Raw genomic sequence first — 24,789 nt, 5'->3', positions numbered from 1 at the left:
GCTCAGTTCCGTAATTCATCTGCATGGATGGTATTGAGGCTCTTCTAGACGGACGAAGCTTCAGGCCGACGAAGCTTGTAATGAACGTCATATTGGAAGATCGGCGGAGTTAACGGTTATTGCTAGGATATAAGTGTCTGTTCACTAACCCGGCAGGAGCAACAATTCATCCTTCTAAAACTCGATCCGACACCAACACCCCATAAAAGCCTAACACCTCACCACCACAAACTACATCAAACTATACAATGGCGACAGACACCAAGTTCGAAGGATGGCTCGGCAAGGACAAGGAGAGTGTCAAGGGAAAGATGGAGTGGGGCCAATTCGAGCCCAAGAAGTGGACTGAGGACGATGTTGACATTGAGATTTCTCACTGCGGTATTTGTGGATCAGACTTGCACATGCTGAGCAGTGGCTGGGGACCAACACCCTACCGTATGTTTCTTCATCTTCCCACAGTTATACTCTACTAATTGTTGCTAGCCTGCGTCGTCGGTCACGAGATCATTGGTAAGGCCGTAAAGGTCGGCAAGAACGTCAAGCACGTCAAGGAGGGCGACCGTGTCGGTGTTGGCGCGCAAGCACGCTCATGCCTTCAGCCTGACTGCCCTGACTGCTCAAACGGCATCGAGAACCACTGCCATCGCGAGACAGTAAACACATACGGCTCCATCTACCCCCGCGACGAGGGCAAGAGCTACGGTGGATATGCTACACACAACCGCACCAACGGCCATTTCGTCCTGAACATTCCCGACGGCCTAGACAGTGCGGATGCCGCGCCTATGCTCTGCGGTGGAATCACCGTCTACTCCCCATTGAAGCGATACGGCTGTGGCCCCGGCAAGACCGTCGGAATCGTCGGCGTAGGTGGCCTGGGTCACTTCGGTGTCCTCTTCGCAAAAGCCCTCGGCGCAGACAAAGTCGTCGGTATCAGCCGCAAGGCCGAGAAGCGCGACGATGTCCTCAAGCTAGGCGCTGACCTCTACGTCTCTACCGACGAAGACAAGGACTGGCAAAAGCACAACGCACAAACACTTGACCTCATCGTCTGCACTGTTTCCAGTGCCAAAATGCCTCTAGATGGCTACCTCAGCCTACTCAAGACCCACGGCACCTTTATCCAGGTCGGTGCTCCTGACGGTGGCGAGCTACCTCCTATCAACGCCTTCACCCTTCTCTCTGGTGGACTCAAGGTTGGAGGCTCTGGAATCGGTGCTCCATGGGAAATAAAGGAGATGTTGGAGCTCGCGGCTGAGAAGAAGATCAAGCCATGGATTCAGAAGAGGCCGATGAAGGAGGCCAACACTGCGATTGTGGATATGGAAGCCGGAAAGGCGAGGTATAGGTATGTTCTCGAGAACTAAGCAAGGAACATACGTCGCAAAATAGCTTTTTACTTAATGCAAGTTATTCAAAGTACATTTCGAGAATCTGATATTGGTGATGATATCCTCGCTGTCGGGGTTGTGTGATGCACTTCTGACACTTGTTTGTGTTGTAATCGCTAATTCAAAGCGGAACCGCAATGTCATCTCAAATTCTTCTGGTCTTCTTCTCATGCCGCCCTTGCCTGAACGACGTCGATGCTCCGGTAATAAGCGCATTGCTCTCGCACTCTAACCTAGATCCACTCTTCCCCGCAAATAAGATCGGCATCCGACGTCGGCACCAAGTGACACGACAACATAACCTTAAGAACCCAAGCTCCTACCGTTCACCTCTCTCTCATCTTACCAACAACAGAACGGAAACACTGTAACAACATGCCAAATACACAAACAATCGAGGTCCCTCACCTGGGTGGGATATCAGCCGCCTACCAAACATCCGGTCCCGTGGATTCCTCAAAGCCTACCCTTATCCTGATAAACTCCTTCACCACGTCCTCTGAGCTATACCGCGATGCATACAAGAACGAAGCACTCACTTCGGTGATGAATTTGGTAGCTATTGAGCTACTAGGCCATGGGCAAACACGTGCGAAGACTGAGAACTGGACGTACTGGGACACTGCGATCATGAATCTACAGGTCATGGAGAAACTTGGAATTAAGAAAGCGTTTGTACTGGGAACGAGCCAGGGAGGTTGGGTAACTGTTCGGATGGCGCTATTGGCGCCTGAGAAGGTATGTCGTCTCCCGAGATTGTGTTCTGTTACAACAATATGGGAAGTGAAGCCTTGTGCTTTACTGGTGCAGCACTCCGGTAACAATATCAGAAATACTAACGTAGTAACACCAAGATCCTCGGCATAATTCCTCTAGGAACATCCCTGGACTACGAATCCCCCCGTTCTCGTGACCTTGGCTGCTGGCACGCTGTCGAGCCCCTTGCTGAACGCATCACTGGCGAATTCGGCACCGCATCCAACAAGTCCACTCCCAACTTCTCCCCCAGCACCGATTTCTGCAACTTCCTCATCGATGTGGGCTTTGGGAAGGAGGAGTGTCCGGAAGATGTCCGACGCTTTTGGAATGACGAGATTAAGAAGAATTACCAAGGGGATGAGGGGAGGAGAAGAATCAGGATGTGTGCGATTAATTTGAGGGATCGGGATGGTTTGCATTTGAGGTTGAGTGATGTGGTTTGTCCGGTATTGTGGTTGCATGTAAGTGGAGTGTTGTGGAAACGTTTCATGATAAAGTTCCGAGCTGACGATCAATTCTAGGGAACTAGTGATGTGGTTTACTCGGTTGCAAATGCTAAAGAGGAGATTCAACTCTTTACGAACTCGCCTGATGCTAGGTTGGAGGTCATTGAGGGTGGACAGCACTTTTTGAGTGCGTCGAATCCCAAGGAGGTCAATGAGCATGTTGTTGCGTTCGTGAAGAAGTATGGCAAGTAGAGGAAGCATTTCCGATAGTTGGTCAATGGAGTAGACTGTTTTGAGCCAGAACAATTTAGCCACTTTGCAGAAGGTTTCCATGAGTGCAGTCTTAGTTCTTACGTGGAAGTGCCATGAACTCAACGCATTCTTCCTCATCTTATGATAATTGCTATTGTGTTTATAACAGAGCTATTACCGTAAGGCTGATCGACAGAGTCTGTCTCACGAAAGAGGGTGACTGTCGTTTGGCTCTTGTGTTGCGACTGGTTGCACATCGTAAGCATCGCCACGAAGGAGTATACGAAAAATCAACATGATGAACATCCGGTGTAAGAAATGGTCAGATACGTACTATATCATTCCCAACATCATACTTTACATAACAAGGGGATATGTACGGCGCTTACTAAGTTTCATCTTGGAGATCTGGTTGTAGCATCACAACATGTCCGCTTTGAGCGGCAAACATGATGTGAGAATAAAGAAACAGTGGATGCGTGATGGCAGTCGAATCTAACGACAAACCAACAAGGCGAAGACAAGATAGTATCACACCCCACTACAAACGAACATCTTCGGCTACGCAAGGCGGCTATGTGGTCTTATTCTAGATATAGCCAACGTATGATGCGTATATGATTGATTGTTTTTGTTTTCCAAGCAGTCTTCGCCGAATGTGTATATATATGCATATCAGTGTGGCAAAGGGTGGGGATGTTGAGTCCCTACACACACAACGCAATGCTTTTTGCAATTGGCTATGATGTATTCCGGCACATGTTCCAGATCTGCCCCGCCCATTCCGGTTCTTGCAATGGTGTTTACTTTTTGCGCGGGTCGCGGAACACTGCCTCTCTCCACATCGAACACTTGGACTTAGCCCACGGCAAAACGGCTGGCATGTCACACTTGTAGATTTGGTCCGTGGGTGCCAGAATATTGCTTCTGAACGGCGTTGCTACAACGCAGGATTCGCGGGAGAACCATGGAGCTAGCTTGATGCCCGCTGCATGAAACCTGCAATAGCGTGGCAAGCCGGACCGGCAGCGGTGATGCGCTTCGGTGTATGACCATGAAGAAGGAAAGTGCGAAAACTGGTGATCCTCGGGCGGGAGTGGAGAAGAAAAGCAATCATTTCGGGAGCAATCGCATCTCCGCGACGATGACAGGGCAAATCTGCATGGTCAGCTACGAACAGTTACGAGTCAAACAAGGAACGGTATCGGCAAGCCTGCTGCATTCCTTCTACGTAACGAACGTTTTCTTTTCCTTGCATGGCGGGCGCCGGAGGATGCAAAGCCTAACCGTCGACGCACCTTCGATTTTGAAACTCGCCTAACATCCATGTCAACAGCTGATACTTTCCAGTGTAGAAGGTGATTGGCGCAACTACACCGGAATAGCCGTTTGGTAAGGTATGACAACCCCTGTCGATGCAAGGTGGCCGAGAGATCGAACCGAAATCCCGCCCGCTCGCCTCGCAGAGGAAAGGCTTTCGGTCCACCGTCCACCAACACCATACTAGGGTCTCGACTAACGCACGTGCGTCAAGACGCGAAGGGCCTGCAAAAGTTGGGCATTCGTGAACAGGGGGGAAAGTTTGACGAGTCACCAACGGCCGCCGCCGCGATCGCGGTGAGGTCGAGACTTTGATTCCGGTGTGTCACGGGATGAGCGATCAAACATGGGTTGAGAGACGACGTTGAGGTGATTGCCGTTTGACATTGATACCTGTTATCATCCTGGATGAGAGATCATTGGCTTGTCGGGTTCAGATCTGGATCCATGGACTTGGTACTGACATTTGCTTTTCTGGCTTCTCGACCTGATGTGCGTCGTGGGTACTCCATGTAGTCAACGAGTCCTGGTAGCGGAACAAGAGACGGAAATCAATGTGTAGCATGTCTCCGATGCATTCATCCATGCAGCCCCCTCAGTTAAACCCCGTTCCTGCGTATGTCCGTGACCCATGGGTCGCCGCATGAGCATGCGTTTGGAGATTCAGCACTAAAGTAAGACTCGATGTATTGAAGGCGTACGGCCGTCTTCGCGGCACAACGCATCGTCCCCAGGTTCATCCTGTTGTTGATGGATGTTGGGTGGGAGACGGGATGGACACGTTTTGCATCCTGGTCATTTCGGCAGTACCGCCTTGCTGTTTGCTTCATTCCACATGTGCCGTGTGGGGAGGGGTCATTGTTGAAATGGACAAGTGGGCCGTCCAGACAGTGGGGTTACTTGTTGGTACTTGACTTGTTTCCAGGCCTTGACGTCAACAGGCCTTTGTAACGGATGGCAGGTGCGACAAGCACATACTGGCGGAAGCCGTTACATGTCAGGTACAGCCCACAGTACTGGGAGCCTGCGCCCTGCAATGTTTCTTAGAAATCTGTAAGTACGATGTATACAGACCAGCCGGGTCATGGCGGATTGCTTGAAACGCATGTGGCCAAAGTACGTTGCTGCAGGCAGTATCTAGATAGTCGCCGGCGCTCAGTGCTGACGAACTTCGCTCATCCCGGAGATGCAAGTCTTGATATTACTTTTGATTGTGCGGTTGCACTATTCTCAGTCCGAGTGACACAAAACCAGTTGCATCCGATGCACAAGCGAGCAGTTGGTGGAGAGTTTCACGTAGTTGTTGGTCGCCTAAGACAGAGGCAGCTAGAATTGCCGATCACGCCTCGCACCACGTACTTGAAGTTGTGTGAACGAAAAGTGCTTTCGTAGTTGCATGCACTCGTGCACAAAATGATGATCAAACCCCTTGCATGCCGAGATGAACGATGCGTGTATGGATGTATAGTGGTAAACTTATAGACGTATAATGATGCCGAATTAAGGTGAGGGGTAATGCGCCGAACACACCGAAGCAGTAGCTCTGCCGGCTTTGGTTCGTACCGATAGCATCCTCTCGCGGAATTCACCGTAGTGGAGTTCCAAGACAGCGTTGACTAAGTGCATGTGGAGACTTACAATAGTGCGCTTGTTAAAAGACGCACATAGCGAGTAGCAGGTTCGGGGAAGGCACGAATGCGGGTACTTGTATCCGCATGGCGCTATTGAGCATGCGTGAACGTGCCAGTTTATTCGAGTAGCGTGGAAAATGCAATAGTAAGTATGGCAAGGATGTGATATTCGTGCATCTAAGTGCGTGTAGCCAATCAATCGCTAAGCAGCTGTGGTATCCTCTAAAGCATAGATGTGATGATAGCGACGCCCCAGTCCCTACTTTTGCAAGCCTAGGGGAATCTGCGCAATACAAGGAAACGTAGACCGTTTTGGTATCATAAACCCAAGAAGATATGTAAAATGAAAGGAGCCGCCCAAAGTGGTAAGAGTTAAAAAAGAAACCCCCTCCGGCCCTAGTAATGAAATCGCCAAAGAACAGTGTGGCCGTGAAGAGAAACAAAGAAACGTAGTACCAAAGAATGATGCGGTATGATACAGGGTATATGCAAGCAAATGCGAAGAGTTCGAAGAGTCGTGTGCCAGATTAGTTCTCCTCCATCAATGCTTCCTGGTCGCCGGTTTCGCGCCACTCGCGCGCACGTTCTGATAGGCGCTTGACGCCGGCAATGCGCTCTGCCCAGAGAGACTCGGACGGCGATCTAAATGTGTATGCACGCTGTGATGAAATGACACCAATGGCCTGTAGCACCGCCTTGCGCGAATCTCTGCCGAAGACTGCAGGGTGATTAATCCATTCGAGACTAGATTCAAGTTCTGCGTCAAGGGCGTACATAGTTCTGACGTCGATACCTGCTGCAGGAGTGAAGGGACTGTCCGCGTGGGGAGAGGGCGTTCGCGCACGTAGGTCGCCACTAGCGCTGTGAGTTGTGGGTGATGCGGACCCAGTGCTGCCTGCTGCACTGGATGGTTCGTTGCGTCGGTGACCAGGAGGTGGTAGTGGTGGTAGACCTCCCTTGCCGAGTCCTTTTAGGATACTCCGTGTTTCTTTGAGGAGATGGTGGGCGCGTTCGTGTTGGCCGCGCGAAACAAGCGTCAATGCGCGTGTCAGCATATCTGATGTGAGCAACTCCATACGTCGCTGTACAACATGAGGATGAGGTGGAATAGGAGGTGTTGGTGGTCTTCCTGTTGTATTTCTCTTTGGTCCGGAAGGCAGCAGAGTAATGGCCAGTAATGACGGCCGTGGGAGATGTGAAAGGGATCCCTCTCTTAGGATATCGCCGTACGTGAGGTCTGCCTGGATTAATGGTACTTCTTCAACGCTGAGCGTGCGCGACTCGTCCTGGTCGAGTGGTCCACCGAGAGCCTCCAAACCAGAGACGATCGACTCCCAGGGGTCCTGAGGAAGCTGTTCTGGAGAGCCCGTATCTGGCGCAATAGCTAGTTGGACTAAGATGTCTCGCTTGTCGCCAAAACGCAGGTCACCCAACGCCGCTTCAGCGTCACGTCCGGTAGCTCGTTTGGTGATCTGTAACGCACCACTGATTTTGACAAACTTGGCAGGAGAGCCTTCTGGCAGTCGCAACTTCAGCTTTACGTTCTGATGCGACGTAGTTTGGAGTGAACCAAGGCACCCCGCTGCACACTCGCGAAGCATCATCCAGTCCTTGACGTATGTGTACGAAGCCTTGGTTCGTGTAGAAAGTTCAATCATGGTGTCCGGTTTATGTGTTAGTCCAAGACCAAAAGAATGAATGGAGACCCTGGATAAGCGTTAGTGGTGATCATGTGCATAATAGTATCGAAGTACTTACTTGGCAGCCTCCGCGCGGGAGATGACAAAGTCAACGCTCTCGGCATCCGAAGTAGAAGAGTCGCTAATAAGCAAGATGCTAGAGAGGGGGTTGCTGGACTTGCGCTGCATGAGCAAGTCCATGGCTACATTGGCTCCATCAACCACGTCCGCGCGCAGGCTCTTTTGTCCTACAGGGCGTATGGAGTCGAGCACTTTGGGCCAGTCTCTCCAAGCCTTACCAGTCATCCCAACAATGGGAACGCCGCCGCCGCTTGAGCCGAAAGTGACGAGACCCATACGGTCGCGCTCACCCAGGTTGTGGACTAGGAAACGTAATGTGTCGCGGAGCAAGTTGATCTTCAAACCTTGCATCGATGACGATACTGGAATGACAACGACGATATCAACAGGCACGTGTATTGAAGCAGATGGGCGGGGCTCGGTCATGCCGCCGCGCGAGGCGCTGTATTCAGTGGGGGCTGTCATGGTCGACCTCGCAGCGCCGTATGAAGAGTTGATTGATGAGACCCGCTTTGGTCTACGGTAGTCGTCCTCCTCGGTTCCGGAGTTGTCCTGGTCATACTCTGCCATGCGGTTGTTGGCGGGGAAGTCCAAGCGGATGTCCATGAGGGCGCGTCGCCATAGTTCCAGCTGGCTACGATCCTGGAATTGTAGATGGAAAGCGGGTAGCTCCGCCACTGAGAGGCTGAGGGTCAAGATGAAGTTGTCCGGTGAGTGCTCGACCTGGTTGAGGTGCTTCTTGATGAGGATGGAACCCTTGAGAGTGCACTTTGTCTTCTTGAGCGGAGCTGCGCCATCCCACTGTGGTTGCGATGCAATCTTCTTCTCTTTAACACAGATCAACATCTCGGAGAAGAGGTAGCACTCGAGCTCCTGCCATGACTGTCGGTCTTTCCCGACGCGGATGTGGCCGTGGAGTCGCAGCTTCCCGAAACGCGAAAAGTCAAGGCCGTGCCAATTGTCGACACGAGCGTGAAGGTCTTCGGTTATCTCATCCAGAACCTCAGCCAGCTCATATTGCGGCTCGCTAGGCCTGCTGGTAGCGGGCGACTTGCTGCGCTCGTAGTCACTCTCCGCGACGCTCGCGAGTGGAGGAAGCGGCGATGCACGAGGCATGTCATCTAAGTTCGGACGCCATTTCCCCTCCACCACCTCGACGGTGATCAAACACGTCAAGCTTTGCTGTTGCCGCGATCTGCTAAGAGTTGGAAATTCACTTCGGACGGTTACTATTGGCGCGGGAATTGGGCTCTTGAGAAGACCACGCGGGCTGCTGAGGCTGGTCTCCATGGACTGTACGTCATAGTCGTGCCGCCGGCCGTCGTGAGTTGGGGCATAGTCGTTGGAAGAGGCGAGTCCCGTGGCCCCAGAGTCGCTACGTCCATGCGCCCTAGATAGTGACGCGCCCCTGTCAGAACCGCGATCGCGACTGTGGCTGCTGTCACGCTGGCGTGTGTGGGTGGTGGGTGGATAACGCGCCGACGACGCGTTGCTTCCATTGCGAGAGCGACCATGGGTCATCTGGTCGTCGTGCTGTCGCTCCGATGACACGGTCTGGTTATCCCATGGTGTTGGCGTGTTGGTCGCGCTCCGGTGACTCTCAGCTGCTTGCGATGGCGACGGCTCAGTTTGTACTGACCGCACAATAGTCGACAGTTTCTCTGCGCGCACATCAGCATGGCTGGCCAGCGCTGTCTCGGAGGGCTGCCTACCAAGATCGAGAACATTTCCACCTCTGCTCGTGTCCAGGCCCAGTGTGGCATCGCACGTGGGGCAGTGCTGCGACTCAAACTCGCGAATGTACTCATAGAAGCACGCCTCGTGGGAGACATGGCCGCATGAGAGTTGCAATATTCGTTCGCCCCGCAATGTGTACTCCAAATTCTCCTCACAGACGCAGCATTCACTCCCAATGAAGGTCCGCTCCCGTCTCGTCCGGGTTCTTTCGATGTCCATTACCCCTGCCATTCCTCTGCCGGAGCGAGGAGGGGGTTGTGAGCCAAGAGTCGCGTCGGATCGTTGTGTATGCGAGGTGAAGGGCTTCGTAGTATGACTACTGCGCGAATGGGGACGGAGTCCTAGGAAAGACATGAGCGGCCTGAGCTCCAAGACAGGTCACAATGATAGTAGGGAGAGCAGTACTATTGCTGGAGCCCACGACCGGACTGAACTCGACACTTTTCTTCGCTTTCTTGTCTTGTTTGTGGTGTTTGTCGCCCAACAGTCCGAGCTGGTAGAGGGTCGTGTGTAGAGGGTCCTTAGGTTGGCTGTGGGGTGTGTGAAGACGGCGGCGTCCAGACAAAGAAAGTTCAAAACCGTTCGACATGGAAGGGCCGGGGCTGGAGCAGGGCTCACTTTTGGATCGCCTCAAGCACGTTTCAGCATCGAGAGAGCACACGGAGGATCGTTGAAGAGCCCGCGGGCTGGGTGGACCTTTAGGTTAGAGGCACCAGGTACCGGCAAAGTGCGTTAGCCGGGGTATTGTGCCCGACGCGATTCGAGCCGTGCAACACGGGCCTGTCGGGGGTGAACTGTGCAGGATTGGAGAATGCGATGCGCCGGCCCGTTAGGATATGTCTTTCAAATGAGGTACGCTTCTTTAGAGACCAAAAAGGAGCTGCAGGACATGCCCTGGCTTTTGTCACACCTGGGCTTCCGCTACAAGACCGGTCGACTGCAGGCATCCCGTTTACAGGGAAGACTAAGCAGCACCGATGCATGGTTGCAGGCATGTCGCGCGACCCCCTGCACGGGGGGCGTGACGGAGGCACTTGGTCCCCTGCTCCAACCGACCGGAAGGGCATGCGTAAATAGGGAGGCTTGGGGTTGACTGCCATGCGCCACCTCGCCTATTATTCGCCAATACTTTACACCGCGATTCAGTCTGCGAGGTGGTCCATGATGGCGGGCCAGAGACCGTTCGCATCGCAAATCCTCAATTTTGCGTCCGTGAGCATGTCGAACCGAGTAGGGAGGTAGCCCACATACCCGCTTGGGTGTTGGCGAGCTGAGTCGAATCAGGAGAAATCCAGACACTGCACGTCAGGGGAAACGATTATGATAGACGAGACTCCTCCCAGATGTGACGACATCGCACCTCCTCCGCCGTACGTACTCCTCGTAAAACCTGCGTGCAGCGTCTTCAGATAGGGAATGCGCTAGAAGCTCTGTTTGGATCCATCGCAGAGGGCGTTTTCTACTGGGCCTTCTAAACCACGGTCCACTGTCCAGCGTCACGGAATCAGTGCCGAGTCAGTCTCTTCCGTTAAAGTTTGGCTGCAGCTGGGATGCCTCGGAAACAAACCACTTCTAGAAAACTCCTATGAATCCTGCCAGGAGCGACTCACGAAAGGGTGACCTTACAGAGACAATTTCTCTCCGCGTGTAATACGCGGCTAGTGGACTCCAGTTGCGCAAGCGAGCGTCACACTACCTTCGCAGGAGAATCTTTGAGGTTTCCTGGTAACGAAGATGCACCACCGTCGCGGACTTCTGTGCAGCTTGTTTCTGCCACCCGAACCCTGCACATTACTCCGCGCATCTTCTGGGCTTTATTGAACTTCATACGCTGCTTACAAAATACTCGCGTCGGACGTACGACGCTGTAGGTATAGTGGTCCCTTGGATCTTCCGGCCCCAGGCGGGTATTTGCGCAATCAGCACATGGCACGCACGTGGATGCGTCAACGTCATGATGAATTTTTGAGATGCGGGATCTCCGAACTGCTCAACCAACAACCGTCCATCACAAGAGTTTCATCTCCGGATCTACAACAGGGCAAACCTCGTGTCGAGTGTGCAGATATGCAGCACGAAATTTTTGCACCGGGTCATCCAGGCTATCCTGTCCTGCATTCTCCTGCACACGACAAGATACGCACATCTCATGACCGGATTGGATGCATAGTCCTCCGCGGCAGATTGTCATTACGTGTGCTTTGACTGCATGCTCTGTACAGGCTATGCACAATAGCTTTTCATCACTTGCATTTCCTGTCGCTACCAGTAACAAACTCCGCGTCGCCCTGCATTTTTAGCCGGCAGATGTGCGGGTTCGCTCAAATCTCGCCTCGGCTGAGCGCCGTTCGCACAGCCTATAGTGTAGCCGAGCGAGCGTAGATACAGACGACGAAAAGAGAATATCTATCACATATCAGTCTTTGGAGACAGGCCTGACTACGTCCTGTGGCCATTCTCCATGGACGGATCATGCTGCAGTCATACCACACGAGGGCTGTCAGTAGGTATGTGCGGAAGATTCGAACAACAGCTGTCACCACTGTGGCAGGCGCCTCACTATTTGATCCATCCGGTTTTCCTGCCTTCCAATCCTCCGGTTGGTGTTGGTTGCCTGATACATTAGTTGTCATGTCGCTAAGCGCCTTTCCGAAGCTACTGATGCGGCCTCTGGTCGTACTCACCGCATATCCAATGTTTTCAATGCAACCGCGAGCTCAATGTAGACGATCTGGTCATTACCTCCACTACGTTAAAAAGTCGACCTTTTGCAAGCAGCATTAGCTTCGCTTGCTCGAGGTAACACTCTTGGGTGATCTTACTGTTACTCTGATCCCTACTTTTCTTCGCCGTCGTAATCCATAGACACCCAACCGTGCAACAGATGTCCCACTACTAGACACGGTAGTATGGCGATCTCCCTTGAGGTTTTGGTTCTCATCTTCTGTTGTCCATCGGAGCTATCTTCCCTATGGTCGACGTGTGGTGATGCGATTAATGCAGTGCACTAGTTCGCGACGATCTTGAATAGCCTCTCATCTAGTGTGCGCAAGTCAAACTACCACACCACTACGGAAGCCACTTCGTTAAACTCAGGTTTCGTGGTCTTTTTTACGCCCATCTCAAGCCACAAGATCTATCAATGGATTCATGACGATCATGTGCGCTCCTTCCCGCCTCTGGCACTGTTTTCTATCTCCACTCCTTCTAGAAGGTCCCCTTTTTTTACGGAAGACTTCCCAGCCATTCATTCAGCATTATCTTGCAACAGATTTGTCACGACGCCGAATCACTAATTCAGTACAGATAGTGATAGTCGACATTCAGCGACAACGGTGTGTGTGTATTCACTGCTGCTTACATCCATTTGGGAGTAACTATGTCGTCCTACTGAACCTCAGCACCTGGCACGTATATCTCCGAAGCGAGGTTCGGTCTGGTGCACAAGGGGTTCAACTGCGTGGCGCAGTGTCAAGACGGCAAGAAACTTTACCGCAATATTCACCAGGTGTTTTCTATGTACAATACCGGAAGAACTCCGTTCAACGACTTGCAGGCTGTGACTTGCATTGCCTCGGCGCAGCGCCACTAGTACGCCTGGATACCCTTCCCCAGACCCTCCCACCATCTAAGCTATTATTGTCTGCAACCACGACACCATCTACCCACTCGCGACGGCTTACGGCTTTATTCCAACCCCGATGCTTCCCCGACAATCTTTTGCCGCCTGCAGTTAGGTCTTGCACCTCCAAGACATACAACGACAAATGACCAAACGACGTCGACTACTTCAGTAAACAACGCCTATATTTCGACTAATGCATGGTTTGGCGTACCCAGCACCGTCAGGTATCCATTGGGTATGTCTACTTAAGGGTCTCCTATGGCACCGGGCGGAACTTTTAGCTCGGTATGTGCTAGCGGAACACACTCCGCCTTGTTCGCCCATGAATGGTCATTTCGGGGACAACAATACCACACATTCGCTCAATGGCTCGAGCTGCGCACTAGGCATCAGGTGACGTACCCTGACACGGCCTCTGAGTTCATGTCTATGTTTCAGCTCCAGCTGAACAGGGTGAGAAGTTGACAGTGCAGTTTATTTGCTTCAGATTCTTGGGAACCCAACACTGGAATGAGGTCCGAGCTCCACGATTGGCAGGCACATTGTGTGCGCAATCGAGTAGGTTTCAGCCTACTGCTACACGACAACACTATTGGCAGGATATGTGGCGTACATGATCATCACACTCGACTTCCTTGCATCTACGAAGCCCATGGGCTAATGCCAACTCACGCATTGAGTTACTAGGAAAGAGACAATGCTCTTAGCCGATGATGTTCCCGCTATACGAGAAGACAATTGATATCCAATTTACACACATAGCACGACGGGCAGACTGACTTTCTCGCTAAACCTTGGTCTGGCCTTTTCTCCGTTACATGTTGCTGTACACACGGGAATCACATCGCATACGGCATCGAAGCCGTCCCTGGGCGGCGCTGCATATTAAAAACTCGTTAGCCTCGGTACTTCTTTACTATGTTAAATCCCCGCCTATCTACGGGATTTTGATGCGCGCAAGTGAAAAGCGGTAGCTGTAGATGAACGTACGTTGGAGATCCATGCTTCCAGATGCATCTTAGGTTGGGCGATTCATGATCCCGATCGCTCTCGAATTCGCATTGAGCAGACGATTTGAGCACAATCTTTATGAAAGTCAGCCTCCCGCAGTCCAGACGTCCTTGTAAAATTGACTTTATCGAGGTGGTACCAGAGATGCATACATACCCAAGATCGACGTTCAAATGAATTTGCGCTAGTCGTCCCACCGATCGAACACACTCTGAAGCAGCTGTTCAACACTAACAACAGCATCATCATCATCATCATCATCATCATCACAGAACTACAGACCCTTTCCGCGATTGGAGTAACAGGTGAAGCAAGTTAAGCTTTCACGCGCATTACAAAACCGAGCCACTCGGGTGTTTGCCTTTCGCTCCGAACCTATTGTCGTATCGAGTAGCCGAGAAGAGCCAATAAACCGCTACTGGTATCACTCCGGACAATATCGCGGCCGTATGCAGGGTCTGGTACAGTCGCTATCTAAGCAAAACGGGTGATGACTTTGCATGGATGACCCTTGGCTTGGGATCAGACTGAAGACCAGATAAGCCGATGAAGGACTATCAAGTGGATGACATACTGCTTGAGCAGTCTCCTGCGACATGAAAGAAGATGCATTATGCGTATACATCAGGTCGATCAACGAAACCAAGAGGCGGACCCGGCGACGCGAGCCCAACAAGTCCAAATACCTGGGAGCATCTAAGCTAATGGGGGGAGTTGCGTCCACCGTGATCGCTGAAGCGAACCAGAACGAAGGGAATGGTGTATATGCTGTCTTGAATCACATCTGAACACTACGGACCATGTGCCTCCCACACCCACCAGATTCGATACTACCTAGTGCCTCCACTTTCCATTACGCGTCATTTTGGATCTGGAGTTTCATACTCTCGGCGTTCTCAGCACGCAATAGCTGCTTCGCAAGTTGCATGGCAGAAAGTAACAATAGGTATTAGGCATCACTAAAGGCACCGGACAGCCTCGTCAATTGCGAATTAGTAATCATGAAACACAGTCGAAGGTACGGTTGAACTTCCCCCAAACCTCTCCACACTCGGCATCATACTACCGCCGTGGGTCTGTGTCCGATAGCGGTAGGTGTAGCTGATACGACATGCACTTCACATGTCTTCTTTTGTCATCTCAATGGATGGATGACCTTTCTTTCGTTACTATCTGTCAAAGTTTCTCTGGACAATTCGAGTGTTCCTTCACAACATCTTATCTTCAAGACCAAAAAAGGGTTATATTATAAGAGCGTATGAACAAATTCATCGTAACGGCTAGTCCAACACATGGACGGATCCCACCCCAACCCCCAGCGAGCCCAGAGATATCATGACTCAGCAATACACGCAACCTCTCCACCTCCAACTGCGACTCCAACTCCGCAATCTGGCCTCTCTAATCGCTTCCCCAAACGAAAGAAAGGAGAGTCAGTTGTATCCACAACCTAAGGCGCGCCGAAACGTCGCCGCATCCGTCGGAGAAATACCCTTAGTCAAGTACCTAGAAAGCCGTTGCGCAATGTCTGCGGCACGCTCTCGGCCAAGACCAAGTCAGCCGTATCCGCAGCCGTTGTCGTCCGACATGACGATGACTCTGGCCAAGATCAGCAACATGAGATGATGAGGCCATGTTCCCCGAGCAAGGATCGCCAAGTCAGGTACTGTAAGTGGGTTTTGTGGGTGGATATCGTCGAACGGGAGTTGCCATCGCGGTAATGTCCCGACGTCTTTTACATGACTTGTTGGAACGAAGATCTTCATTACCGTCTTTGGCGATCTTTCGTGTATACTTTCTGCCCGGTGATATCACCAAGCGCTTGATTCATTCCATCTGATAAAGGTGAGGCGAGAGGAAAAATGTACGGGGAACATGCTCACGGTGCTGGAGCGCAAACAAGCGGTGGTTATCCGAGCAGAGAGACTGAATTTGATGCCTGAGCAGAGCCCACAACACAAAGCGGTGGTTTTAGTTTATTCCCTCCTGTTCTAACCAACTCCAGAGGTGTGCTGAAAATCCCCTTTAGGGATTACGCCAGTCGGGTTTCTACGTTGAAGAGCACGCAATGCAAGTATAGGCGACCATTGCTTGTCAAGGTCGAGTAGGGGACTAGGTATCGGACCTCCTCGCGGCGTAACATGCTTACGCGCCATACTTAGGACCACGACTATACAGAGGATACGAATCCCTCCCTTACAGTAAGCTAAAGCAGAAAGCGACTGCACAGCCACAACCTGTTATAGGTACCATGCCCTCTCGTGCAAAGCCGCCGTTCGCCTCAGTGTTGGGTCACAGAGATATTGGTTGAGCTTGAAGCATCGGGTCATCATAATCAGGTATCTGAAGATCGCAATCCACAGACCTGTTAGGCAACAGGAAAAGGATCACCCTTAAAGGGCACGGTGAAGTCTTTTCTTGAGCGCAGGGCGCGCACTCGTGTTTATGAGGGGACTGATCAGCAATGGACCCACAGGCTAAGCGGCCAAAGCTTGTGTGTGTGCACCGCCTCAGAGCCCTGGTGCCCTGCATGTCTTGCGAACCCTGAAGTCTTGAGTGTGGCTCAACACTTTTTCAGGAGAAGCTTTTCGTCATCATAAAAAAAAAAGAGAGCAAAAACACGTGAGAATGTGGATTGAGGATAAGGTATAGGAGTCATTCCCCGGAGACGCTGACAAACGAGCCGACCGACTCAGGTTGCAAGCAATCGAATCCGTCGTACAAAGACACGCCAAGAAGCTCAAATTGACCCGTCACTCTTCGCCGTTAACCCTCGGCCGTGTCACCGTTATGATACGTGTATTCATTCAGCCCCCGCAACTTCAAACGCTTACTTCTGCATCATCAGCTGGACGAACTCGTTGTCTGGTGTATGTGTGTTAGTGTCGCACTTTTGATACAAGCAGTTGTGACGTACAGTCGATACGGCCGTCACCGTCCTGGTCAGCCTCCCGGATCATCTCGTCGACCTCGTCATCGGTCAGTTTCTCGCCAATAGAAGTCATGACGTGACGCAGTTCGGCGGCGGAGATGAAACCGTTGTTGTCGCGGTCGAAGACCTTGAAGGCTTCCCGAATCTCCTCCTCAGAGTCGGTGTCCTTCATCTTGCGGGCCATCATGGTAAGAAATTCTGAAGAATGTTAGTTGTGATTGCTGGATTTCCTAGTAGTGCGAGTGGACGTACCTGGGAAGTCAATGGTGCCGTTGTTGTCAGCATCAACCTCGTTGATCATGTCCTGGAGCTCAGACTCGCTGGGATTTTGGCCGAGCGAGCGCATGACGGTGCCTAGCTCCTTGGTGGTGATTTGACCTGTGACGCTTTATCGTCAGTTGTGTTCACTATGGAGTGCCGTGGATGTCGTCGTGTTGGACTTCGGCCCCTTTGCCGATTGCGTGGGCTGGAGATGCGGCGCTGCTTTGAGGGCAGAGTATGCGGAATTGAGTTCGAAGGGAGAGTACTGACCATCGCCATCCTTGTCCTGCAACACGAGGTTATTAGTTGCGTGTTCGTGGTTGCGCAGGGCTGAGGGCTACCAGGCAGCCGCGCGGCATGGCAGAGGATTGGGGCGGCACTTACGAACAGAGAGAATGCCTCCTTGAACTCGGAGACTTGCTCCTCGGTGAGAGAATCAGCCTACGTGGACCTGTTAGCGATGCGCGATACTGCGAGTGGGCGGGCTGTCGTGGTGTTTTGCAGGGCGGGGTATGTTTGGGAATGTGGGATGGCGGCGCGGGGCTACACACCATGTTTTCTTGTGGTGGTGTCTGGGAGGGAGTGGGAGGAAGGTTGTTGGTCGACTAGAGGCCTTGGGTGCAGGCGAGGTTGGAGATATAGCAGAGGCGCAGGTGCGGTGTGAAGGAGACTCCAGTAGTGTTTGCGGCTGGAGAAGATGGGCTGGAGTGGAGCAGGCTGTCAGACGGCCCTCTCTAGTGCCGCCCTGCTGTTGGGAAGCTGTCGCTAGCGTCGCCCGGAGCGGGAAGGCGGCTCCAGGTGCACCGCCCAGACACGTCTACGAAGCTGCGAATGCGCCTCACTCCAAAAGTCGAGCATTCACACATCTCGCTTCGTCATAGCTCGCCCGCGTGTCACTGCAAACATCTCAAAGCCGTACCCTACCATGACATAGCCCTGTTGACGCTCGCCAGCCCACCATGTGGCGGGACCGAACCAATCTGTACGCTGTTGCTTCCGACCACCCTGGCATTCCCTCGCTGACGTAGCTACGTAGCTTTATATCCTACCGCCAGTCCTACTCCCACCACCCCCAGAAGAAGACGCGCTATGGCGGCCCGGGTTCCAATGGCTTCGGTGATGGCAGACGCATGTCCGAGGAGCGGCAGGGGCTCATGTCCAGCGGCGCATACGACGACGACGGCGATGCGGTGATTGAGATGGACCTGCTACCTCCACGATGGCTGGATATACAAGACGAGATCACCGAACACCTCGCCGAGATAGCCAAGCAAACACGCAAGCTCGACCAGCTACACCAGAAGCACGTGCTGCCTGGCTTCGACGATGAAGATGTAAAGAAGCGGGAAGAGCGGGAAATTGAGCAGCTCACCCAGGGCATCACACGCCTCTTCCAAAAGTGTCAGCTAGCCATCAAGCGCATAGAGACCATGGTGCGCGAAGCAAAGCAGCAGGGCAACATCAACCAGGGCGAGGAAGTCATGGCACAGAACCTCAAAATCTCGCTGGCTACCCGTGTGGGCGAAGTGAGCGCCATGTTCCGCAAGAAGCAGTCAGCCTACCTGAAGAGTGAGATATCCCCCGAAACAGTGCTTGGGCGATGCTGATGATATGTCTAGAACTACGTGACCTTGGTGGCTTCACCTCGCCCTTTCGCTCCGCAACACCTGTGCAGAATCCTTACAACGACCCTGCCCTGCAAGAGTCCGACGCCGACCGCTCCTTTTCGCAATCTACCCTCCTCCAAACAAAGCAACAGCGCATGCGCCATGACCCCAACGAAGCAATAATAGCCCAACGTGAGCGCGAAATCGAAGACATTGCCCAAGGTATCATTGAGCTAGCAAACATCTTCCAAGAGCTGCAGACCATGGTCATCGATCAAGGTAGCATGCTGGACCGCATAGACTACAACGTGGAGAACATGTCGCGAGACGTCAAAGAAGCGGATAAGGAGCTCAAAGTAGCTTCAGGATACCAGAAGCGAACCATCAAGAGGAAGATCATGCTACTACTAGCTATCTTGATTGCAGGTGTATTCATACTATTATCGCTCAAGTTGAGCAGGAAAGGAGGAAACGATGCGCCGGTCGCTCCGCAAGTACCAGACGTTCCACCGGCGGCAGTGATAAGAACTAGACGGCAATCAACGAGCATGCGCACGAGTCGCGTGTGGCACCGTAGAAAACGGCGGTTATGGCAGACAATTGAAGACGACACTTTGACGCTTTGAAGGCGGTTCTTTAGGAAATGGATAATTCATGATTACTACTTCTTACTTCCTCAACCCCTACTGTATCATTACTAATATTCGATGACTTCAACGAACAGAAGGCTCTGATTCGCCGAACGATTTCGCTCCTTCAGTGGATACCTGGGGGTTGTGACTTCCGGATCCATTCAGCCAACTCAGCCAACTCGACACACTCTTCATTATGCTTGGTTTTAGAGTCAGCGGCGCGTGGCTCTTCAACAAAGACGGCAGCCGGTATGTTTCTCTGACAATAGTCGCGACTGCCTTTGTAGCCCGCATGCGGAAGGCGCGCCTTAGCAACAACACTACGGTCGTGTTGAACAAAGACCAAGTGTTTTGGCAACATCAGGTTTGCTTGAAACAGTCACCCATACATCTCTTGCTGCTGTGCGTATGCTGCTGGACCTTCTAAAGACATTCACAGTATTCTGGGTTCTTTCCAGGACACCGGAGCAACCGACTCTACATCATGAACATCAAGGAAAGCAAATTTTGGCCTCCATTCTACATCAAGCCCAGGCATCCAGGGCAGTGGCCCTTCAGCGATGACGTTACCACATGGATCTGTCGGCACGCAGGCAGAGAGGCCAGTGCCATGCTCTATGTTGCTCTACACAAGAACAGGGCAGACGGTAAAGACGTAAACGCAGCCTTACAAGCTGTGTATCACGAACCATTCACCTACTGGGACTGGCATGGGGTGGATGCTGAAGACGAAAGTGCTTCGAAACACAAGCAACAACTTGTTTGGGAACGTCAACGAGGCTTTACGACTGCCAATGGTGAGGAATACGGATACCCAACCCCCAAGGACGCATGGCTACGATTCCGAACCCTGATCGATAGCAATGCGGAGAGAAGACGTTGGGTTAAGAAGTTTGCGGTGGCGCATTGGATGTCTGTGGAGGATATGTCGTGGTAAGTCCTCTCTAGTTCATTTACATCACAGTTAATAGAAGGTTCTTCAATTTTGTGCTAGCTTGATTAGACCTGTGCGACTCTGGAATCCATTGGCTGACCTTTTGTTAGGATATTTCAAAACCTGCCATCGCTTGAAGCCCTGGGCTTGAGCGACATTGCACTTTCGACGGTCAAGCCGTACAAGGGCTATGCAAAAGAACCCCCAGCAACTTTGACTGATACATGGGCACTATTATTTGACCGCATGCCCGAGGAATGTCCCGCAAAAGAGACCGCGCCTCGACTAAAATGGCTTGGCCTTACAGATTTTCGAGATGCCTCACTTGTCGCTCCGCGGATCCTGCTCAATAAGTTCCTGCCGATTTGTACCAACCTTCAGACTCTCTCCATCCGTGGAGAATATAGGGAAGAAATTCCACCGCCAAGCCTTAGTGGACATGAATACGTTTGCGAATTCATCAGAGTTATTACGACATACACACCATCTAGCGTTACTGCTCTTGAACTCCGACTTTCCATCTCTTTCCTGCGTGAGCTACTCATCGCTCTGCACGCAGAAGACAAGCTTAATATAGACCATGTAGGGCTTGATCTTGGAGCTTGGGTTCAGGTATACCCTCTCAGGATTACGTCCAAGGAGATACTAGACAGCGATGTGGTATCGGCAGCTTCGAAGGCGGCTCGGAAAACTCGTTTTGATATTTACGAACAACAACACAACAAAGTTCTGTCTACATCCTCAAAATGGCTTTTACCAGCATCAGAAGAAGACCCCCTTGATATATCAGATGTTTCGGGTTCTCCTGAACACGCGACATTCGAAAAGCTCGATGCAAGGCCTACATTCCAGCACGAGCCTTATAACGCTAGGGGAGGATTGAATGTCATGAGTACAATTATGACCGCGACGAGCCTCTGAGCCAGAAGAACTGTCTAAGCACAGACCCGAAGCACCACGAGAATCTACTCAGAGACCTCAAGAATGCCCATGTCAACACTCTGCCGACAATGTTGGTGAAGCTGTACGACGCGGGTCAAACAGCCGCATCACAGAACTACAACATGTATCCACTACAACCTGAATGGCAGGTCAATAGTACGACTCCTCTTCATCCCTACACTTTGATTCAGAAGCGTCCATTCTTTCCCTCTGGAACAAAACCTATTGCGCGGGGTGAGGACTACGAGGAGCCGCTATCAAGTCGACTTTCAGAAGCTTATGCTTGGCTGAACACGACTTTTGCCTGGCGGCCCATCTTTGACTTGGACTACTTTGTAAGGCTGGATGTTGGGAACCGGAAGGAAAACTTGGACGCTGCGTTCAAGGATATAGCATATCAACATGGAGTCGAAGATACGACTACCTATAACAAAGACGTGTTCACAGCTGAAGTTGCCAAGCAATATCAGATCATGCGAAAAGCTGGCATACCGATCCACATCCTTCTGGGCCGTCGCCATTCTGAAGAATCGAGTCTGTACTGGGGCTGGCCTTACAGCCCAGATTCGTGGGAGCAATCGCTCAAGAAGCCACTTGATGCCAGCTTGGGGTTAGTAGCGGCTCAAATCGATAAGTTAAACATCTTCTACGACCTACGTAACCCCCTGGATGAGCGGCGTCTAGAAGAAATCGATAGACGACAACCGTATTGTCGACCTGAAGCATGTTGTCCTCGTTCAGTCGACCCCTGGCGCAGCACAAAGAATAGCCCGTTTAAGAAGCAATGGCAAGATCGGCCATCACGGGTATCTAAGCCTAACACCCAGAAGACGGCGAACAAAAAGCTCATTGGAAAGAAATACCATGTCCCATTAGCCAGCAATCTCGCCTCGTGTCCTCCAACCGGTGAGTACGCCGACGAACACTTATATGATGATTCCGAGCACGAAAAATCTATCCTAGAAACCCTACACCAAGTCGCCCGCCGCGCTGCCTTTGAGCGAGAGGCTGTCGTCTGGCAACGATTCTGGACCGAGTATGCGCCTCAGATGACGAACTTGAAGGAGCTGCAGGTGCGGATGCCCCAGTCCTTTGACCGAGTGGGTAGCTGGAGTCTGTGCGAACTTCTGAGCCCGAAGAGGGCCTGGAGGATGTTTGGTTATGCCGACGAGCGCGGGCATATGCAGACGCGGGAAGATGTCTTACATCACGTTGCTGCTGATTTCAAGCTACATACCCACGCAGTGCAAGAGAAGGTCTGGCCTTCTGGTCGATTTGTACGACGTACCTGAACTTTGTGGACCGCTGAGCCCCCGGGCACTACTGAAGTTGCTTTGCATAGAAGTACAGGTGACGTTGAAAGTCCAACATCGCACCCATCTGCAAGCAACGGAAACACTGTCCCACCCAAGACATACAAGCTCGCGGGAGAAAAACGCGAAAGAGAGCAGCTCAAAAAGGCCATCAAGCAAGCACGGGAGACAGCTCGCAAAGAAGAAGAACTCGAGGCCTCACTCCCCCCCGCTGAGCCAAGATGTCCCATGACGAGAGACCCAGCAACAGTTTCAAGGTCAGAAGACATTGAGAGAAGGCTAACTGGAATTTATGGCCGCCATATTCGTAGTGTTGCTCAAAGAACCTGGCGTGCTAAAATGCGAGGACACATCGAACAGCTGCAATATGGTGAGTCCACAAGAGAAGGAATTGTTAACAATACTTATAAATCGGGCACCCACTCAGAAGCAAGTGAGGCTACAGCTGCCCGAAATGTATTGCGGGACACTCGAGAGCTTCTACAAAAACGCATGCAGTGCTTCCGTCCAGAAGAGGTCTTCGCGCCATGTGATCGTATGGATCGCACGAACGGCTTGGAGCTTGTGAAAAATACTACAAACTATGCTGTCGAAGAGAGCAAACGACGGGCAGGGCCAGCGAAAGAAGACACAGGTCAGACAGGGACGTCAACGTCGAACCCTTCATCTACGGCCGCAATAACGGGCGCCCTTCCAAGGGGGCCACAGCAACCGCGCTCAAATCTTATTGAGATCAGCTCAGAGAGCTCTGTTTCAGAATTCACGAGTTCAGATGAGGACGACCCTCAGTTAGTGGAGTTTACCGCTGCAGTATCAACACAGCAAATTACAGCAACTCAGACTGTCACAGCCCAGCAGCACTTTCAAGCCGTCTGTACGTCCCAATCGACCCAAGCAATACAGAATCAACAGCAGGCCCCTACAGCGCGACAGCTGGAGCTGACTCAGCAGCTGGCTAACAAATTGGCTGCAGGGCAAGCCCAGAAGACTCCTAGGTTTGGGAAAGATCCGGACAAGAAACTGAACATGGGAAAGCGAGCTTCACATAAGACACCTGTAGACTCTTCCTTCGCACAGAATATGGTGAACGGAAAGGCTGCAGAAGAAACAAGAAGGTCTGGGGAGCAAGCTGGCGGAAATCAAAGGCTCCTTGAAGAAAAGGAAGCTGCCGTTGCGAGAGCGGAGGCCGAGGAGAAGGCAAGGGTTGTTGCAGAGATGGTTGCGGAGGCTGCTGAGCATAAGGCTGCCGAAGAAAAGAAGAAGGCTGAGGAAGTAAAGAAGCAGAACACTGAAATCAAGAGGCAGGCTGCCGCAGAGAAGAAGAAGGCAAAAGAGATTGAAGCAGCTGCGAAGAAGATGGCCGCTGACGAGAAGGCCGCGAGGAAGATTGCTGAACAGAAAACCAAGGAAGTCGCCGAAGCTACCAAGGAGGCAGCCGTCAAAGCGCAAGAGGCCGCCGCAACAATCAAGGCCGTCGACAACAAAGATACTCCTGATGTCATTCCAACGATTGAGAAAACCCCTCCAGCCAAGCCGGTCAAGAGGCCAACCAAGTCGCCAAAGACTCCCAAGGGTAAGTCACCAAAAACTCCGAAAGGTACAAAACGCAAAGAGGTATCTCCCGACCCACCTGATGGCGACTCTGTCGATAAATCACCACCTATCAAGAAACCCCGTTCCAGTAGAGAACCACCCACGAATTCTACACCTACCAGACACAGCAGTCGTATCCGCAAACAGACACCCACAACGCAAGTTGAACTCCCTTCAGACGTGAGTGTGACTGAGAGTAGTGAAGGCGATACCGATGATGATGACAAGCCAAAGGGACGCAAGAAGGGAAAGAAGGAACCGGAAAGCGGGGGTGAATATGAGCCATCGGGTAGTACAAAGAAGAATACTCCTACGAGAGGTGCTAAGGCGGCGCGGGGAAGAGGGAACGCAGCGGGTAGGGGTGGGAAGGCAGCAGGAGCGACTAAGGCCAGGAAGAGGGCTGCAGCACATGAGGATGAGGAAGAAGAAGATGGCGAGATTGTGAAAAGAAAGCCGGTTAAGAAAAAGCCGAGGAGGGCGAAGAAGGTCGACGAGGATTAGGATACGTAAGATGGATAGATGTTTTATATGTTGTGTTGGCATTGTTGCTGGGTGCACTCGTGCTTTGAGTTTTCTGGTATCTCCTATTTGTCATATTATGTAGACTCGAATAGCCGTTGAATTAGAGTAGAATGTCAAG

The 24,789-nt window shown here is 51.9% G+C and overlaps 5 protein-coding genes across 5 annotated transcripts; 3 read left to right on the top strand and 2 right to left on the bottom strand.

Moving 5' to 3' along the window:
• Positions 1 to 248: 248 nt before the first annotated feature.
• On the top strand, positions 249 to 1,370 carry ALTATR162_LOCUS8775 (uncharacterized protein; the record flags this gene model as incomplete). The annotated part of the gene is made up of 2 exons (XM_043316408.1): positions 249 to 438; positions 487 to 1,370. 2 exons carry the CDS (start codon positions 249 to 251, stop codon positions 1,368 to 1,370), a joined length of 1,074 nt encoding a protein of 357 aa, XP_043172343.1.
• A 399-nt stretch (positions 1,371 to 1,769) lies between these two features.
• ALTATR162_LOCUS8774 (uncharacterized protein) lies at positions 1,770 to 2,851 on the top strand (the record flags this gene model as incomplete). The annotated part of the gene is made up of 3 exons (XM_043316407.1): positions 1,770 to 2,132; positions 2,249 to 2,614; positions 2,675 to 2,851. The coding sequence occupies 3 exons, from the start codon at positions 1,770 to 1,772 to the stop codon at positions 2,849 to 2,851; spliced, it is 906 nt and encodes a 301-aa protein (XP_043172342.1).
• Positions 2,852 to 6,329: 3,478 nt separating this feature from the next.
• Positions 6,330 to 9,530, bottom strand: ALTATR162_LOCUS8773 (uncharacterized protein; the record flags this gene model as incomplete). Its single annotated transcript, XM_043316406.1, has 2 exons — positions 6,330 to 7,509; positions 7,561 to 9,530. 2 exons carry the CDS (start codon positions 9,528 to 9,530, stop codon positions 6,330 to 6,332), a joined length of 3,150 nt encoding a protein of 1,049 aa, XP_043172341.1.
• A 7,235-nt stretch (positions 9,531 to 16,765) lies between these two features.
• Positions 16,766 to 17,682, bottom strand: ALTATR162_LOCUS8772 (uncharacterized protein; the record flags this gene model as incomplete). Its single annotated transcript, XM_043316405.1, has 6 exons — positions 16,766 to 16,800; positions 16,853 to 17,065; positions 17,120 to 17,253; positions 17,308 to 17,414; positions 17,513 to 17,569; positions 17,680 to 17,682. 6 exons carry the CDS (start codon positions 17,680 to 17,682, stop codon positions 16,766 to 16,768), a joined length of 549 nt encoding a protein of 182 aa, XP_043172340.1.
• A 405-nt stretch (positions 17,683 to 18,087) lies between these two features.
• ALTATR162_LOCUS8771 (uncharacterized protein) lies at positions 18,088 to 24,650 on the top strand (the record flags this gene model as incomplete). Its single annotated transcript, XM_043316404.1, has 7 exons — positions 18,088 to 18,110; positions 18,165 to 18,697; positions 18,748 to 19,253; positions 19,807 to 20,300; positions 20,412 to 21,193; positions 21,247 to 22,527; positions 22,594 to 24,650. The coding sequence occupies 7 exons, from the start codon at positions 18,088 to 18,090 to the stop codon at positions 24,648 to 24,650; spliced, it is 5,676 nt and encodes a 1,891-aa protein (XP_043172339.1).
• Positions 24,651 to 24,789: the final 139 nt, after the last annotated feature.

This window comes from Alternaria atra (genome assembly GCF_907166805.1).
Source record: "Alternaria atra isolate CS162 genome assembly, contig: 29, whole genome shotgun sequence".
Classification (NCBI taxonomy): domain Eukaryota; kingdom Fungi; phylum Ascomycota; class Dothideomycetes; order Pleosporales; family Pleosporaceae; genus Alternaria; species Alternaria atra.
This window is presented reverse-complemented; position numbering and strand designations above follow the sequence as displayed.